Source organism: Fundulus heteroclitus, unplaced genomic scaffold (genome assembly GCF_011125445.2).
Source record: "Fundulus heteroclitus isolate FHET01 unplaced genomic scaffold, MU-UCD_Fhet_4.1 scaffold_28, whole genome shotgun sequence".
In the NCBI taxonomy this organism is placed as follows: domain Eukaryota; kingdom Metazoa; phylum Chordata; class Actinopteri; order Cyprinodontiformes; family Fundulidae; genus Fundulus; species Fundulus heteroclitus.
Window position 1 is genome coordinate 3,822,906 of NW_023396689.1, and position 18,590 is coordinate 3,841,495.

Sequence of the window (18,590 nt, forward strand, 5' to 3'; positions counted from 1 at the left end):
AATGAGTCCATGCAGCATTGTGCCTGTTGTTAGTGTTGGGGACGCCCAGCTGTTTATCCTCAATAATATGCAAAAAACATCTGGAGCAGCTCAAGGCGCATGCTAGGTACTGTTAATTATAAACCTCTCTGTCATTCTCAGAGAAACATTGCCATTGTTTCACTTGTGGCTGGCTTAATGCAGGTTCCATCTCTTACTTTGCTTGTTTGATGCAGTTTTAGCTGTTTAAAATATGCTCAGACAGTCAAAGAAAACAAACAGGCCAGTAAGTTTTAGCTGAAGACACATATCAGGCTTTGGTTCCTGGATGGACTGGTGCACTTCACACAATAGATGATGTTATGAGAAAAGAGTATTATGGGGGAATATTGAAGCAACCTTTCAAGACATCAGCCAGAAAGGTTGGACACAAATGGGTCTTCCAAATGGAGGATGAACAGAAGAATATGTTCCGATTTCTTACATCATTGCTTAAGAAGAACAAAGTTAACGTTTTGGAGTTGCCAACACAAAGCCATGATGTGCGTCCTTTAGAACATCAGTAGGCAGAGCTTATAAAAAAGGTTTGCAAAAGCTAGTTGTTCTACAAACCCATCAAACGGTTTAACAGCAATTCCACTAAATGCTACAGAAATTAATAAAACTTCTTAATTTAAATTCTACAAAAAGAAAAACGCCCTGATGCATCTGTAAAATCCAATAATACAGTACAATGCTGTTATTAGGGCCATGACTCAGCCCTCAGGGAACAATAAGCGGCAATCAGAGCACTAATGAGTGGTAGCCCGATGGTCCTCTTTTGCATGTGAGCAACCTGTTTTGTCACAGTTAAACTTGTTGATCCACTATGCAAAGGTCCTGCTTATAAGACCGAGTCTCTTGGAGAAGAGAAAACGTTTCAACAAAGTACCCTTCCATAGGATCTCTACTTTTTTTTTCAAAAAAATAAAAATAAACTCTCTTTTAGATTGGTAATCCTGACACACCTAAAACAAGGAACGTTTATTCTAATTGTAAGTTAGACAGTAAGAGAAAAGATTTGTCTTTGTATAGTGTGTATAAATATGTGGCTTTAACTTCTTATTCATTAGCTATGCTAAAGGATTTAGAGTTTGCCTAATCTTTTTTTCTCCTAGTATGGCATTTTCTAGGTCTTCTGAATGTGAAACTTCTCAAGTCATGTTATTATGAACATTAATGGAGAGAAGCAATTTCTTCAATATTTTGCTTCCTTTTAAAGGGGTAAACAAAAACCTGTTTATCTGTGAAAGAGACAATTATTAGACCGCTATTATTCAAACTGAAAATAAAAAATTTCTAATTCTTTCACGTTTATCGGTATCCACAGTAAAATGTAACATTTCTAGCAAAATAAGTTTCAATGCTTCTAATTGGAAGCATAAACTTTTTCATTCCTGGGCGGACATTTATTGAATGGAGCTTTGGGAAGAGAAAATGAGCTTCTGAGTGACAGACTGATGAGAACATAAGGAGCAGGTATATCCACTGGAGGCTTTAGGAATTTGAAAAAGAAAACAAAATGAAAGACAATGGGGAATGAGTACAAGAAGGGAAAGGAGGATAAAGGAATTGGGGAAGGAAAGAAGGAAGGAAGAGGAAGAGGATTTCAGGGGAGAAGAAAAACAGGTAGGTGACATATGGGTATGACTAAATTCACACTAATGAAGCAGCCCTTCCAACAAACACCTCATCTAATCTGCTCACTGGGAGAGAGACACAGACAGACAAAGACAGAAGGAGAGAGCGAGCGATTGGAGCAAAGTTGGAATTCCCTCCTGTCTGCCGGCCCAGATTATCTCTGGCAGCGCAGCACACTGGGAGCCGGAGAGTCGGGAGCCACTGCAGATTGCGGTCCGGCCAAGGCTGGAAGAGCCAGGCCAGTTATTGGATTGGACCAGGTTGGACAATCAGAGCTGGACAAGGGCAGCCAGGAGCCAGGGCTCTCAGACCGTAGGTGTTCCTGCTGATCTTCAGCGTGTGTCTGTGCCCACGCCACAGTTTGCACATTAACAGGCTGGCAGCCACCTAGCAAACAGGGCTGAAATCAAAACATGGAAGGGCCAAAACTCACTGTCAGACAGAGAGTGGGGGAATCTAATTGGTTTTAAAGACAAAGTCAAAGTCAATCTCAAAACGATTGTTTCATGACAAAAACCAAATAAGCATTCAGTGGGAAAAAAAGACTGGCATCCTGGAATCATGCATAAAGTTAATCAAAAGATTCACATTCTTTCTAACAACAACTTGCATGTTTAGCAGGGTACATTGCCAAAAAGAAAAAAAACTGACATCAGTCTATAGTAATAATGCTTTCTATTTATTCTTAAACACATTACAATTTGTTTTCCATTTGTGCCTGTCCTGAGTTTCCCCTCCCTTTTTGTATTTTGTCCTCTTTCCTGCGATCTTATGTTCTCTCATCATGTCAGAAATAGGAGTTATCATTTCTCAAATACAAAAATCATCACAAAACATCACCCCCAACAAATAAATGATTCAAGGGTTCTAGGATTTTCAAAATGGCGTACTGTGTGCCAGGCATTACTAGCGCAAACTTCAGTGTGTATTATGTGATAGAAGTGCTGGTGTCCTGCAACTTTTATCTGTGTTTCTGCTTCAATGCGTCTTATCAGGTCATTAGCATGAGTCTGTAGAACCTCACTGCATGCTGACAAAGCAAATCAGCCATATGATTCAGCTGCATTGGAGCAGTGGTGCATCTAAAGGTTGCAGGGTACTGGCCACTGAGGACTGGGGTTTTGAGACCCTGTGATAGACCAACCTTCTGGATGAAGCTTCTGTATGCCATATTTTTCACTTGCCTTTACACAATGTTTTAACTGGACCTAGGTCTCGACTTTGACCTAACAATTCTAACACAAGAATATCATTTGATCTAAAATACTCTATTGCACCTCTGGCTGATGTGTAGGGTTGTAGTTCTGCAGGAAGGCCAACCTCTGCCCAGGTTTCAAGTCTTTTTCCAGGATCGCTCTGGATGTAGCTGCATCAAATCTAAACCTGCTCCTGCTGAAGAAACCTTCCCCACGTTATGATGCTTCACAATAATGTTTTGAATGTTTTGAATTTGAAAAAATTTCTTGGAGCACCTTCTTGCACATGTTTGCTGTATGGCTTGTAACAGTGGAATGATTTTCCTGTCACTGATTTGACTGGTTTTCCAAATATGGTTGTAGCCAGAGTGAAGTCCACTTAGAGCTGAATATCATTATGTACCCAACCCTTTTAATGGTGGAGGGACATTTGACAAAACAACATGACATTATTTTTTAATGAAATTCTTTGAAAAATTACATATGCAGCAATATCAAGTACATGAAATGGTTTATACTGTGATGTCATGGCACCTTTAAAAACTAATCTACTCATTTGTCAACCCTTAATTTTACATGTGAAAATCTGAAAATTGTAAGTTTTAGTCATCTTCAGACACAAATGGATTTATTGTCCATGTAAACTAGAGTGGTTCAACTAGACTCTACGATCCTAGCAAGATAACCTCTGAACATACTCACATCGTTGTTGAGTGCAGGTAGGTGGTTCCTGCTCAGCAGCTCATCCTTCTGAACCAGTGGAGAAGGCCTGGGAGCAGGAGGTTGAGTGGGATCTGCGGGCAGTGATCCGGGGCTTCCCATCCAGCTGATAGAATTACCTGCCCAGACACACAGCCACATCATCTCTGAGTTGAGATCTTGTTTCGGTAAACAATAGAAAGCTCCCAGACTTTGGAGCCTGACCGCTGTATAGGGGCCAAAATGATGGAAACCAGATCTTTAAAATTTATGAAATGGTCAGAGTTAGAATGAGATTATCCTTGAGGGCAGGGTAAACCTTAGAGTAAAACATCAGCTTTGATGGTTAGAGAAGGATACCAGGGCAGTCAAAAGTAGCCGGTCAACGGCGGCAAATCGCCGTCTATAGCAGCTCCTGCCGCCGCCTACTTTCCCCCGATTATACATCCCAAAGACCAGCTTAGCATCTGTCTCCACTGAGAGCAACATCATCGAGTGATTGGGTTCCTTGTTCCAACCGAGATGCTACTTTTCCGATCAAAACACAGACCGGTGTTATGCCTAAAAGTGCAATAAAACCGTGAGAGCCGATGTGAGTTTTGAAACTGCAAAGCTTTTTAAGCGGAAGATCAAACGTGCACAGCACTGCGTTCATAGACCAGTGTGATGCATTCACGAGCGTCAGAAAGCTATGGTGCATTCAGGAGCATGGGACATTTCAAACTTACAAGGAAAGAGGCATAAAACGGAATAGAACTTAACTCATACAATAATGTATTTATCCAGAAACAGCTTGGGCTTTCTTACAATACTGAATGCTCTACAATTGTATTTCTGATATTTTTTGATTATGCACATCTGTTAGCTTTTTATTCTGAAAAATCTAAAATATTACATATAATAAAATATAATATTACAGCAGCAAATTATCAAAGTTTTTCAGGGGATGCATTTTGTGTTCGTCTCTAGAATCCTCGCTGATGATATGATATCGTGTGTGTCATGAGTGCAAGTGAAATTAAAATGAGATAAGAGATTTCGAAAAGAGCGATATGACTGAAATAAATTTCAACATGTGAATTCAATTTCAAATTCCAACCCTGTATTTGTATCATAAAAATTCGACTTTGTTCGTGAAGAAATGTTACGGTCGTTTTTAGAACAGAACTGTGAATAATAATAATAATAAGATGAATAGACCTCACCTAATCTGATCTGTTTTATGTGGTGCTAGTAATTCAAATTAAACAACTTTTATGCAAATGGAGATTACCTTACCTTGTTAAAACATGATGATAACATCATGTGAAAAAATAATGTTTTAAGAATAATGATAACAAAGAAATGTTTTTGAAGAATTGATCATTCACATTTTTTGCCTTTTATTGAATTTGAAACATGCACTCTGACTCTATTGTTTAAATAATCACCTGTCTTGGAAGCTTCCAAAATATATCAGGGAGAGTCTATTTTTCAAAATTCTCCCCTCCGGGGCTCGGGCACCAGCATAAATGCACCCTCCTACCTGATAGTGTGCGGCCTGCTACTTTAAAAAAGTTTGACTGCCCTGGGATACTGTAAAATCCTGACTTTAATTCAATTCTGGATGTAGGCTTTGTAGGGTTCTCTATCAGCTGGTTATAGTTGAGGTCATCCACATAAGTTGGGAGCATTCATTAGAAATGGCTTCTTGGTTCTCTTTTTGGGGGGGGGGGGGTATGAGTTGGGCTTAGAACTAAGATGTCAATTAGGTTTAGGTTAGGGTTAGGCCATAAAAAGGGTTGAAAAGCAATGTAAGTCAAGACATGGTCCTCGTAAGTATTTTTAAACAAGGATGTGTGTGTGTGTTCTTGTACTTGCAGCTCAGTGAGAATATATTTGGCTAATTTTACCAGTAAAGTGAGGACTTTGATGTCAGAACTGAAAAATGGTCCTCACTTTTTTCTAGGTTATGGATTAGGTTTAGGACTAAAGTGTCAAACAGGTTTAGGTTAGGCTGAGGTATAAACTGGTAAAGGTTAGGGTTAGGGCTAGGTTATAGAAAGGCTTGAAGATGAATGGAATTCAAGACACGGTCCTCACTATGCACATTAAATAAGGATGTTGGTGTGTGTGTGTGTGTGTGTGTGTGCGTGCGTGCGTGCGCACGCGCGCGCGTGCGCACGCACGGGCGTGCGTGTATGTGTGTGTGTGTGAGAAATCACTCGGCTAGCCTGTGATGCAGCATCTGAGTGGGTGTGAAACAACATATCTATTTGGCAGGTTTATTGTCAGAGCCATCGTCAGCTTGATAAATCAGGTTTATGGGAGGTGCCTTGACGCATTGATCCAGGCTTTAGTGTTCGGACAAACACCCCAGCGTGTATCGATAAACTTATCTGACAGATGTTGTGCTTGACTGACAGGTGGAGGACTTAATGCTCCAGCTCCCCCCTCAGAGCCAGCAGGCTTCTCATGGCGGTGAGAACCTTCTGGATGCTAACACTGTGACATGTAGCAGACATGTAAAGCAGCAGAGTGTGGCTCGTGCTGTGAGAATAGCTGCAGGAGGCAACCACCCAGACAAATTCAACAGCCACTGTGTCAAAGTCACTTTTTCATTTGCTCTCTTTGAGCTCTTTCTTTGGATCTCTAAAGCAGACAAATAGGTCATGTTTTCTTAGCTCTGATCAGCCACATGTCTTTATTACAGAAGACAGGCATTTAAACTGAACTATTTTCAAATATCCCCGAGACACCACACAGAGCGTTATAGGAGAGTAATAAGCATTGAAAACTGTTTTCTTGTCCTTTTAGTTTCTATTTCAAAAGAAATGAGCCTAACACAGGGCAGCTCAAGCAATGCATTTAGCTAAATATGATTCTTACAGACAAATGTATTGGCAGGCCTACTAGAAATATAAAAAAACTTAAAATTATTATTTTTTCTATTTCAATAGCATAATCTCATACTTGAAAAATTTAGAAAAGCCCACCGTTCACTTAACTTAAATAATTTATTGGGGAAAACATGTAAAGAAATACAGAGAAAAACTTAAGAAAAACTTTGAAAAAGTATTAACCCCCTAAAACCATTCTTGGGTATTTTGCTTTTGTTGTCACATCTAAATGTTAAAGATTATCCAACAAATTTTTATATTAGAGAAAGGCAACCTGAGTAAATACCAACAGCAGGTGTCAAAAAATGAAAAAGCCGTTATGTTAGGTGCATTTGTGGAGTGGCTGAAGATATTGGTCCTGCTTCATAACCCAAGTGTGCTTTAGCTTAATGTCACAAACATTCTCCTTCAGGATTTTCTGGTAGGGAAGAGAATTTGTGGTTACAACAATTACAGCAAGTCGCCAATGTCCTGCAGCAGCAAAACCACCCCAGACCATCACACTCCCTCCAAAGTTTGACTGTACCAGTGATGTGTGGTCTGGGGAGGCAGGTGAGACAGTGCTTCACCCGTCATCATCTGTAATTTTCCTTATTTATTTCCAGTATGATTTCAGCATTGTTTGTTATGGTTCAAATCACAGAGTTTATGAGTTGCCTGTTTAAATACATGAGAGAATGGCAAGGTGAGGCAGTAAGGAGCTGTGCCTCCCCTCCGATGGTGCCATGCTGCACACACTGACTGTAACAGGCAGTTGGAACACACTCATTACTGTCTCTCTTTTTATCGCCAATATACTTTTTTTTTTACACCTATACTACACATGCTGACGTTACGCAGTCTGTCTGAAATATATAATGAATGTGTGTGGGATATTTAGTCTTTTTAGTTGTTCATAAAGGTGTGATTAAAATTCGCTGACTGAGGCAGAAAGTAATGGGGGCAGCGCTGAGCCCCATAGGAACAATAGGTAACAGGTGCATGTCGCTGCGTACTCTCTTCTTCTACGCAGCGACAAGTTCAACGGTGCTCTCATTTAAATGTGCTCTGACAAAATTAAAGACTACATCTCTAAACTAAAGGATTTTCCTAAACTGGATTTTCACTGTATATAGAAGGTATTAGACAGGACGGCCAACTCCAGAGCTCAAAGACCTGCTTCAAACAAGTGAGAGAAAGGTATCCTGCTGTTTTAAACCGGAGTGCTATACTTGGAATGGCAGGCTGTTATGCAAGACAGCTCTGTTTTCTGCTTTCCATGACTTAATTTCATATTTCATTTCCATTTTTCTCCACATTGAAAAGACTGAAAATAGTCGGGATAGGACCGGCCCAGGACAACTCTCCTTCTTGGTGATTATCTCCGTTGAAGCATTTAAAAAAGATGTCAAACAAGGACAATTTTCACAACATAGTGATGGAGAAGGACATGGGTCCGTTCTTCGTACGTTGCTTAAAACATCCAAGATCAAATGAGACATCCAAGATGATTTCATCCGGCTAATCCTGATCCGGCTAATTGGGTTCTTCTAACACACCTGTTGTTTACGATTAGTATCACTGGATTGAGTTATCTGAGACAACTGCGCGTTCATGCGTTTATTTAAAAGGGGAAATGTATCGATAGTAGAAACAATGATCAGCAGTGCTGCTATTGGCTGTTCAGCATGGCCAAAGAACGCCCACAGTTTTTTTTCCCAGCAGAACAAGAGCTTTTAAAAGAAGTTTATGCCGAATTTGAGTCAATTAAAACGACAGGTAACACCTCAAAGTCTGCTAAAACCAGAAGAGAGGGCTGGCAAACAGCAGCAGACAAATTAAATTGTAAATACTGTCCATGATAGATGTTTCTATCACTTTCTACAGTATGTATTTTTGCATTTTAATAATTTCATAAGTACTAAGTTCTTTTATGTCAGAGCCTCCATGGGAGCCACTAGAACATGGGGGGGAAATAGTGAAGTACAAGAATATTTTACAAAATGATAGCCTTTAATTATTATACTGTATTTTAAAAAGCAACTTCTTCCTCTTTTTTAAAAGCCACTGTTAAATTATGTGTTTGTCTGTTTTTAACAGCCACCAATAAGAAGGCTGAAAAAAATTGGGTTCTTTTTACTTTTACATGTTTAACCCTTTTTCTTTTTTCTTTTTTTTTCACATAATGACTCAAGGTGCCATTTGTTCCCTATATTAACGGCATCTTCAACAAAAGAAAAAGTATTTTGTCCTGAAAAAAAAAATTAAGAGGAGAAATTGAACTCCACAACAAGAAAAGAAGAAAAACTGCACTAGAGATCGAGTTGCTTCAAAAGGACCTTCAGAGTAAATTCTAATACACCATTTTACACATAGTAGTATTACTGACTTTGTATAACTACCTCTTACTGCAGGCAAAAGATGACTTGCTGACTTTTCTTTATAAATAATTGTTTAAATAAAACGACAGGAACAAAGCATTATTTGTTTCGTCTTTTATTGAACATAAAATAAAATGGTGTTCCACAATTCTGTCCCTTCCTCTGCCACTAGGTGGTCCAAGTGCGCTGGCTAGACACAGACTTCCCTATCTCCTCCGCTACGATCTAATCTTGTTTACATGAAATAAGCTTGCTCGGGAGCAGGCTCAACTTTGCGCACATGTTGCTATGACAACAAGTCCGGGATGAGTTTCGAAGAACCTAACGATCCAAGATCATGCCAAATAGTCAACAATGAATTCCAGCTAACTGAGTTAGCGACGTACGAAAAACGGACCCCAGGTGCATAGACATTATTTATTTACAATTATACCATGGTCTCTGTGAATACTTGATTCTGATTGGCTGCAGGGTGTCTGTTAAAAAGTGCTATAGATCACCTAATAAGTTCCGGTCAAATAGCCTGATTGTTCTACATTATTGAGCTACGTTAGCTGGTAAGGGCAAGACAGTTGACACCGATTACCTTGGCAATGTCACAATGAGACAACTGCTGCTTCTTGTGAAAAACGTAAGAATTTAATGGTGAAGAAAACATCAAAGTATTAATTATTGATTTAATATGTATTTATTTCATAAGTGACTATGGTATAACAGGGATAATGCCTTTCGAAGTCTCCATCATCAGAAATTAACAGACTTCGTGGAAGAAACCATCCTCCGCTTTGCATCGGACGGTTCATGTCTCTGTGTCGTCCATTAATTTATGATAATGGACACCTTGTTGGGCATTACCCCTTTCATAAAGTGAAGAGATATATCTATATTTATATATTATATATCTATATTTATATATATATATATATATATATATATATATATATATATATATATATATATATATATATATATATATATATATATATATATATATATATATAGGGCTGGGCAAGTTAACGCGTTAATTTCACGTTAACTCATTAGACTATTAACGCCGATATTTTCTTTAACGCGCATTAACGCATGTTGCTCACATGCTTTTATTTTGTGAAGGTCTGTTGCTGCGGTGTAGGGGTTTGAATCAGAACAGTAGGTGGCGATAATGCGCCAATAACCTCGCTGTAAGCCAAGCCTCTGATTCAGAGGAAGAAAGGTGCTGGCCGGAAAAAAAACAAAGCTGACATGCGGAAGGCGGTGTTTCCCGCAGGAATTTGCTTAGGTGAGGCGGTGAGTTGGCGGCCGGAACAAGTTTTGTGCGGAGCGGAGCGGAGGGGTCTGCATCGACGCCGTCGGTGAAGTCGCTTCTCGTTTCAAAGTATCCATGTGTTATTGCCTGTTTTTCCCTGCCATTCACTATATGCACGCGAGAAAGCAACAACAAAAAACCACGTGTTAACGTCAAATAAACGCAAGCAACGCAAGCATATCGAGTTAGCAAGCATTTCAGTTTAAAGTTCTTCCAGCATCGAATGTGACAGAAACAAGTTAGTTGTAACCACTGCCAAGTTAAACTTTGGTATTGAACATAAAATGGTAATGCTGCTCCCTGCGGTTACCTCAGAAATTGCCTGTTTTTGGTAGATTTTTTCCCCATAAAGAGAATTCCCTGTCAGTGGCAATAAGCTTTAATTTATTATTATTGCTATTTTTTGTTTTACATGTTTAAGTTGAGCTTTACACTAAATATGTGTTACTGAAAAGTGCTACAAATGTTACAACACTTTTGTTCATATGGCAGCAGAACATTAAAATAAAAGTGCTCTTTACACTACTTTTGAATTCATTCTTGGAGTTTGTAAATACAATGCGATTAATCGCGATTAATCAGGCAAATTATGCGATTAATCGCGATTAAATATTTTAATCGTTGCCCAGCCCTAATATATATATATATATATATATATATATATATATATATATATATATATATATATATATTTGCACATTGTTGCCTCACCAGTCATTAACCTCATCGCACATCACTGGACAGTATGTATGATATAGATTTTACCCTAGGTGGAACAGGAGCCCCACTTGCATTCAACATCATTTGAAGCAACATTTATTTCTAAGATTTTTATGCCTCTTTAGCAGGGATGCTACAAAACGGCACTGCACATAAACAGATATTGTCAGAAATTCTCTGAAAAACCCAGTTCAAAAGAATAGGATAAACTAGTTCCATAGTTATCAGAAAATGTTTATTTTGTGACCTATTTACTGGACTCGAGGGAAATCTGACCTCCATCAGGAATTTTACTAAACGCAGAGACAAAAAAGCTAGCATGAACATGGACCAGTATGTCTGGGCCAGACTTGAGAGAAACATTAGCCTTTCACAGCCCACCTAACATGTATTTGGGGTCATAACAGAAGGCCTGTTAATGCACACACAGAGTGGACTCACGTAGGCAGCTGTTGTGGGTGAAAAGACGCTGGAGTTTCAGACATTCCTGCCACTGGTTGCCGCTGCCCTCACAGTTGCACCACAGCGATACGTCAGCAGAGCTGTTGCTGATGTAGTTGGGAGTCATGATGGTACCTGCAAGTCAGAATATCAGCTTAGCAAAAGAAAATGTGTCTTTGGATACCCTGGATCTTTTTTCAAAACATCTTGGTTTGTGCCACCCTCAAACACACTGTAATTCTCTGATTGTTTACAATCAGAGAATCGGGCTTGTGGGTGTCTGACAGGGTGTGAAGAGTTGTGCCCATCTAAAAACTCTGGGCCTGATCCAGAACTCATCCATCACTAACAGAGCTGGCAGAAAGCCACTCAACACTTCTCTATCTACATTCGCTTGTCAGCTGTCATCTCTCTTAACACTCTGTCTTGCCTCTTTTACTTTCCCAACCTTCTACTTTGCTTCCCTGGCTATCTATCTCCACTCCTATCAACTCACTGCTCTGCTGATTTCTACAGAGAATCTTTGCGCAAATTGATTTGTCATTGTACCAACAGGTTGTCAGTTATTCTGGGTCAACTTTTTGGTTTGTTTTTGGCTTCAAAGTTTAAAGTTCTTGATTTTTACAAGTCAGTATACTCATGAGATTTATTTAGTGCAATCAAATCATATGGACTATTCTCTCCTAATGAAATCTATCACTGGGGAAAGTGAGAGGGCTCTCCTGCATTGGACCATTTTCATTACATTCAATGAAATCACAGCTTGATCTGTAACAAAATAGAAACTAATTTTGACATACATTAAAGTCAGTGTTAAACTAAACATGTTAATAGCTCAACATGCATTTATGCATCCCATCAGATGTCTCACAACTTCGTTTACAGTGATACTTTCATTAAGGGAAACGTCCTGCTGGGTAACGTAGACTTGGATTGAGGCTGATTGAGCTGAGCTATATATGCAGATAAGCAAATAATCACGTATAACTACACATTCGGGAGATTGTTTATTATTTTTAAAAATCATAATCAAGCAACTCTCACATAAATCTGAGTGTTTTGAAATTCAAAAAGATTTTTTTTTAAAGCACAAGATTATTTTAAAAATGTATGCATAAATACATATTTGATACGTTGTTTATAGGTAATCACAAAGTAACATCTCTGGGAAATCACCATTTCTTTGTTGTTTTTTAAACTAAATATTTCATGTTTTATATTAAATATTTATATTAAAGCCACAAGGGAACATGAGAAGTTTAAGTCTTTTTTTTTTTTTTTTGGGGGGGGGGGGGGGCATTTTACAACACTGGTATTTAACTGTATATCATATGCATCTGATCAATCCATTCACCTCCTTCCTGCCAGGTCTACCATAGATATGATGGTAGTGTGGTTTGTTTTGGAATGTTTTTTTTTTTTAAGTAATTGGTTGGCAGTCACTGTTAAATATAGTAACATTTGTAACTATAATCACACGCTCATGTCCATTTGAAGCTCTGAGATGATCAGACATGACTACCTGTGCTGCTCTTGACTGCACTTTTATTCAGATGAAGCTTGACCTGTGGCTTCAGCTGGTGCATGGACTCAAATGTAAACTGGGTAACTCTTGTGATCAGTGAATGATTTTCCATTGGTTCTCAGCAGATGATGAGTCAAGACTGACGTGGCTGAGTTAAAGCCCCTGAAAGCCCAACTGGTGGGTTCTCTTCACTTGTAAACTAAAAACCCAGGAACATTTTAATTATTTACCCTACTGTTAGGGTTAAAACCAACAACCAGTAAAAAATAAACAAAATAAAATAAAAACATTAGTTTCTAGAAAAGGTCAACAGTGCTGCACAGAGCACATTTGGTATAAATTAGATTTCAAAAATAAAAGTAACATTGTCACGTCCTTTTATGACTGGTAATATTTAACCAGTGAATTGCATCCCAGTCCTTGCCTTTGGTGACAGCATTCTCACCTTTAACAGTAAATTAACTCTTAAAAATAGACAAATACACAACTAATCTGCTCTCAGGGATTGAAAAGCATAGAAAATGTCTGATCAATACAGAATTACCTCATATTTGTACCTCCATTCTTCCTCCAATTGGTCAGAAAGAGATTACTTGACAACATGTAAACATGTTGGACCAAAAGTTCCCAACAGAATTTACACCATGCATAATGAGGTCGAGGAATAAAAAAGATAAATATCTAACATACATAACTGTATCCATCTATTATACATGCTTGTTGTTGCAGGGTGACGGGGGGTTGAAGCCAGCAGTCACTGGGCGAGAGGTGGCTTATCAAAATAACATATTTAATTCTCTAAATTAGCAACTTCGTATAAAAAAGGAAGTGATAGTACAGTTGTTTCATCTGATTTATATAAGACAAACGTGATCAAATTTAAAATACTAAATCTGACCTTTTAGATTAGCTAGAGTTTTGTTTTCTCTCTGCTCTCTCTGTGGTTTTTGGGCTTGAAAATCCAGCTACTACATACGTTGCAAAGGAGGGAGTTCAGACGGATATTAGAGGGCAAATTAGTTGATTAGGTCCTATTTCTTATAATGAGATCAAATAATGATGCGAGAATGCAATGTCTGTTATCTGACTGTCTTTTTAGTTGGTACCTATGAGTCCAGCGTAGGCTCGGAGGCAGAGGCCTGTTGAATCTTTCAAACACCCGCTGCCTGTCACATGGGATGGTTGGCAGTTACTGAGGAAATCAGCCAGCCTGGACCTGGCAAAAACACAAACAGCTCAACATCAAATGGAAAAAATGGGCAAAGAATTTGGGTGAATGACCTTAGGTGTGTTTGAATTTGGGTTAGACAGAAAAAGGTTTTATTATTTCACCCACTTATTTCACTTAATGTTTCTCCACAGAGTTGACTGATTCTTGTTTGTGTCCAGAGCTGATGTCAGATACATATTAAACTCTCCAAACTGGGACAAAGATTTGGGACATTTCTCATATCATCATTACCGTTGAGGGAAATATTGTGTTGATCTCATATTCTAAAACCTTTACAGACAGATGAAAAATAAAAAAAAAGATCAAAAAGATATAAATACCAGGCTACATTTGCTTTATGAGGTATTCTAACTAATCATTAGCTTCATCACAAGAGTTTTTATGGTTTTCTCATAATTCCTATTTTCACATAAACATTGCTGTCATCACAACAATTCTACCAAACACTGAAAATTCTTGAAGGACCTATCCTTGTGCCAAAGGTCAGTCACAGACAAATACAGTAATTCACCCAGAGGACATTTTAGGGTCTAATTCAGCTCACATGCTGACCAGTCACCAGCCTTGAGATAGAGTAATCCAGAGGCTGTGGGTTGTACTTTGTTTCACAGGTGGTTTCTGAAGCATCCCATAGCTGGTAAAAACACTAAGTGGAAGTGATCATGCATTAGACAGCATCACCAGCATCTGATAATGTTTCATAGTTTTACATGAGGTCAGGTGCTTACAGGGGCCACGGTGGTGGTATTATCTAGGGCCACCGTTTGGAATGTATGTGTCTAAATACTCTCATGTACTTATTGGTTTCAGAGTCCAGACCTTGTTTTGGAAATCACACTGAGAACATCTAAGTGTAAATGATTTATTTATGATTATCTTAGAACAACATTTAAAAAAAGAGTTTTGTACACACGCTCAAAAAAGTGTAAACTAGGATTTGTAATGTTTAAAACATTTCATTTTGTTAGCTAGATGTCTAACCTGCACAGGTCATCTCGACGACAGAAGCTCTGCTGGTGGAGGCAGTTAGGCTGCAGACTCTCTGCGTCCTGGTAGGAGCAGGAGGGTACAATGGTTTTCCTCCTCCTTTCACCACACAGGGTGTTGGTGCAGGGACAGAACAGGACACCCAGGCTGTATTCCTCCGGTACCCGCTCCAGGAAACGCCTCAGGGCCCGGTGGCACTTGTACTGGTTGCATCGGCTGGTGCCGGGTAATGGCTTGGTGCAGGCCAACACGTATTCTGACCGAAGAGCTCCGCACTTCTCGTACAGGCCACAGTCCTGTGCTGCTTTCAAGCACTGGTTCTCACCATCCAGCTGCATGAAGGATGAGGCTAGAAGGGAGTATGTAAAGGGAATGGAATAAAATGTCAACCATATCAATATATTTATTCAATATCCTAAATCAGTGAATTTTATAACAGCGTTTTCACAAAGAACTTCCTAAAGGACTGTTTAAGTTAAAGTAGAACAGTCTGTCTCCTCCCAACCTTCAACTGGTGGAGGCAGACAGCTTGCCTTCCTGAGTCCAGTTCTTCTGGGGGTTCCTTCCTGCTAAAAGGGATTCATGCCTCTCCAGTTGTTGAGAATGCAGGAACACATCGAAGTGAAGATTCAATAAAACATTCTGGTCTCTCAGACACATTTTGCCATTTGAATTTGATGTATTGAAATTGTCTGGAATTAAATTGTATAAAATTGTTTTCATGCTTTTTGGTGGAATTTGCACTGAGCTGGATTGTATACTGTTGGAAATAAATTGAACCTGTAAATGCCATGAGTTTTTGTGTGCTATAGAAATGAAACAGAACTAAATTAGGGTGCATTCTATTTTACCATCAGCTTGGTTTTCCACAGGACTGTCATATTCATATGACAGGTTACATCATGACACATTCATTCATTCTTCTTATTTACAACACAGTATGTTGCACAGAGTGATGTCAAATACTACGTTGTTTCCTTTACTACTCTGAGGATTTCTAGCTGGCCTAATGATCTGTTTTTTTTCTTTAAGAGGAAGAACTAGTGATGGTGAGAGACACATATAGACATTAAAAATGTCCTCAGGGGAACAAAATCAGCAGAGATTATGATTTCCCCTTTTTCTAAAACAACCATACCATAGACAGATACCAGTTATTTAAAAAATAAATAAAAACGTTTCAATTGTGAATTAGTTTTATTTATTTAGCAGAGAAACTGGGAAGAATAAACTCAACTGGGGCTCATTTTGGCCCAGAAGCTTTTTCTTCCTGTTCTATCTCTGAACTGGGTGGAACTGGAACCACTTTGTGACCAGTAAACTCAAAAGGATGCCTTAAGGCAATAATCCCAATTATCTGGGCACTTTGTGGATGAATTTTTGCCAGATCCATGCACATGTACAGAGCAGAGTACCAGCTGCAATTGAGGAACTATGGTAAGTGAAACAGGTGTAAGATGTGTAACCTGGGTTGTTATCATAAACATTCATTTGTTCTGGGTTCATTGTAGAGGCTTTTCTTCTGTTTGTCACACATGTTGATTACTAAATCAGCTGCATTTAACTTGGTCTAATATGCAGCAATAACTTGTCTAGTATTTGTGTGCCGTGTTTAATGAGGAAGTAATATCATGTCTAAACAGAGCAGGTACAAAGAGGCATAATTAGACAGCAGAGATAAATAGTCTTCTATTCTAACATAAAATAATTGTCAAAGTGGCTGCTGATATACTGCATAAAGCAGTATATCAGTCACATGGGAATGAGCTGACACTTTTGAACAGGACTCTAAGTTTATTGGCTACTTGCAATGCTGAAGTTTAAGGCCTTTTTGGGCACTTTATTGTTCACTGGTAACACTTCATAATCAGTTAAGGGAACATGCCTAGTTTGCTTGTGTTTTTTGGTGATTTGTTTTGGTTAAGCTTCAAGTATTTCCTCCATATATGGATACTGAGTAACTTACCGGATACTAAAGAGGCCATGGGAGAGTCAATCAGTGAGTCATCATAGGGGGATATCTCCAGTTCATCCCTTCCTGTAGAAAACAAAGAATGATACAAACATTGGCAAAACATGAGTGACCATCTACAAACCACGAGAACAGCAGCAGGTTGGAAGGAACTAAAGTAGGACAAATATATTTACAAAATTTAAGGAAAATTAAAAGGCATTGGTTTACCCATCTTTCTATCAATGTGCCCCATTATGAATTTGGACCAACATGTATTCTGCCAACAACAATCTACAATCAAATCAAAGCAAGTTCAAAGAAAGATGTGTTACTTTAGATCAATAGTGATAACAGAAAAAAAATAGCAACTTATTATTTTTGACTTAAGGGGACATATCATACTTTTAACATTGAAATCATTCAGTTGTGGTCTCTATAAAGTTGAACTCCAATACTTTGGTCTGAATTCCTCCTTATTGTTGCCCCACAGCCCCTCATTTGCCCCTGTTCTGAGATGCATTCGAGAGCAACTCGTGGAATGTAGATGGACAATCAAAGTATGATCTTTTCATTTCCATTCTGCTCCTTTTACACCTTGGGATAGACTTTGGGTGAAGACAGAGAACTCAAAGAAAATTACCTCACAAAACATGGAAACTTCTGTCAGAAAAGCTCACGCAAGTTTCAAACCCAAAATCTTTTTACAATTCACTGTACTACCCTTTATCTGCCACCACTGTAACACAAAACCCTATGCATCTTTAGAACATAATGAGTTGTGTCCAAATTCCATCGAGGGATAATTTAATGATCATTATCAGTTAAATTACCAAATAAAAAGGATGGAAGAGTAATGGAAACCTTAAATTTACTTAAATGTATTGTCAATCACTCAAATATGATACGTCATCTGTCAGAGATCGTTGTTAGGCTCTCAGGATCTCAGACAGCTAAGCTTGGCTGATCTCCATGCTGTTCAGTCACTAAAATAAATGATCCTGAGATATCTTCAACGAGATCTGTAAATTAAACTGAACAGTGTATTTTCCACCAGCTCTCTGCACTGAGCAGACTGAACATGTTCTTCCTGGGAGCTAATTGGGAGAACAAAGGCCTCCCTCTGCATTTCCTGCAGTGCAGAGACCTCCCCAGAGGTAAAAACATGCATAGTGAAAAATGCTACTCCCTGACTTGGTTTTATGAGTTTCCAATCTTAATTTAGTACATGTGGCAGAGAGTAATCACTTGTGTGTAGATAAACAGACATGTGCTGGCTTTGATGAATTACTTGCCTCTAAATTTCACCTCCTGACAGCTACACAACCATACTTTACAAATCTAATTCCCACACCATGGCTCCAATAAATCCTTTACATGGTAATACCAAGTGACCATGTGAATGCGAATATTGTTGAATGCCTGATAAAGCGACATTGAAATCAATACATTCAGATTTAGACTGCAGAGACAGACTTTGCAATTCCTGAGCATTTCCCCTATTTTAGTTGAATCATCTCAATGTTATGATTTTTAGTTTCTTATTCCAAAATATGGCTACTAACAAACAGCAAAAAAATGTGTTTCCACAACATTTTTGAAACTTGAATAGAATTTTTGATTTACATGAACACAG

The 18,590-nt window shown here is 38.6% G+C and overlaps 1 protein-coding gene across 1 annotated transcript in view; it reads right to left on the minus strand.

The window, feature by feature from the left end:
- gfra3 (GDNF family receptor alpha 3) overlaps nucleotides 1-18,590 on the minus strand; it is a 130,641-nt gene that overhangs the window by 4,494 nt on the left and 107,557 nt on the right. Inside the window, exons 3-7 of the mRNA XM_021312300.2 lie at nucleotides 16,970-17,041; nucleotides 14,998-15,352; nucleotides 13,892-14,001; nucleotides 11,261-11,395; nucleotides 3,558-3,694 (exon numbers count right to left, since the gene is read on the minus strand). Coding sequence (XP_021167975.1) covers nucleotides 3,558-3,694; nucleotides 11,261-11,395; nucleotides 13,892-14,001; nucleotides 14,998-15,352; nucleotides 16,970-17,041 — 809 coding nt within the window. The remainder of the gene's footprint in view (nucleotides 1-3,557; nucleotides 3,695-11,260; nucleotides 11,396-13,891; nucleotides 14,002-14,997; nucleotides 15,353-16,969; nucleotides 17,042-18,590) is intronic.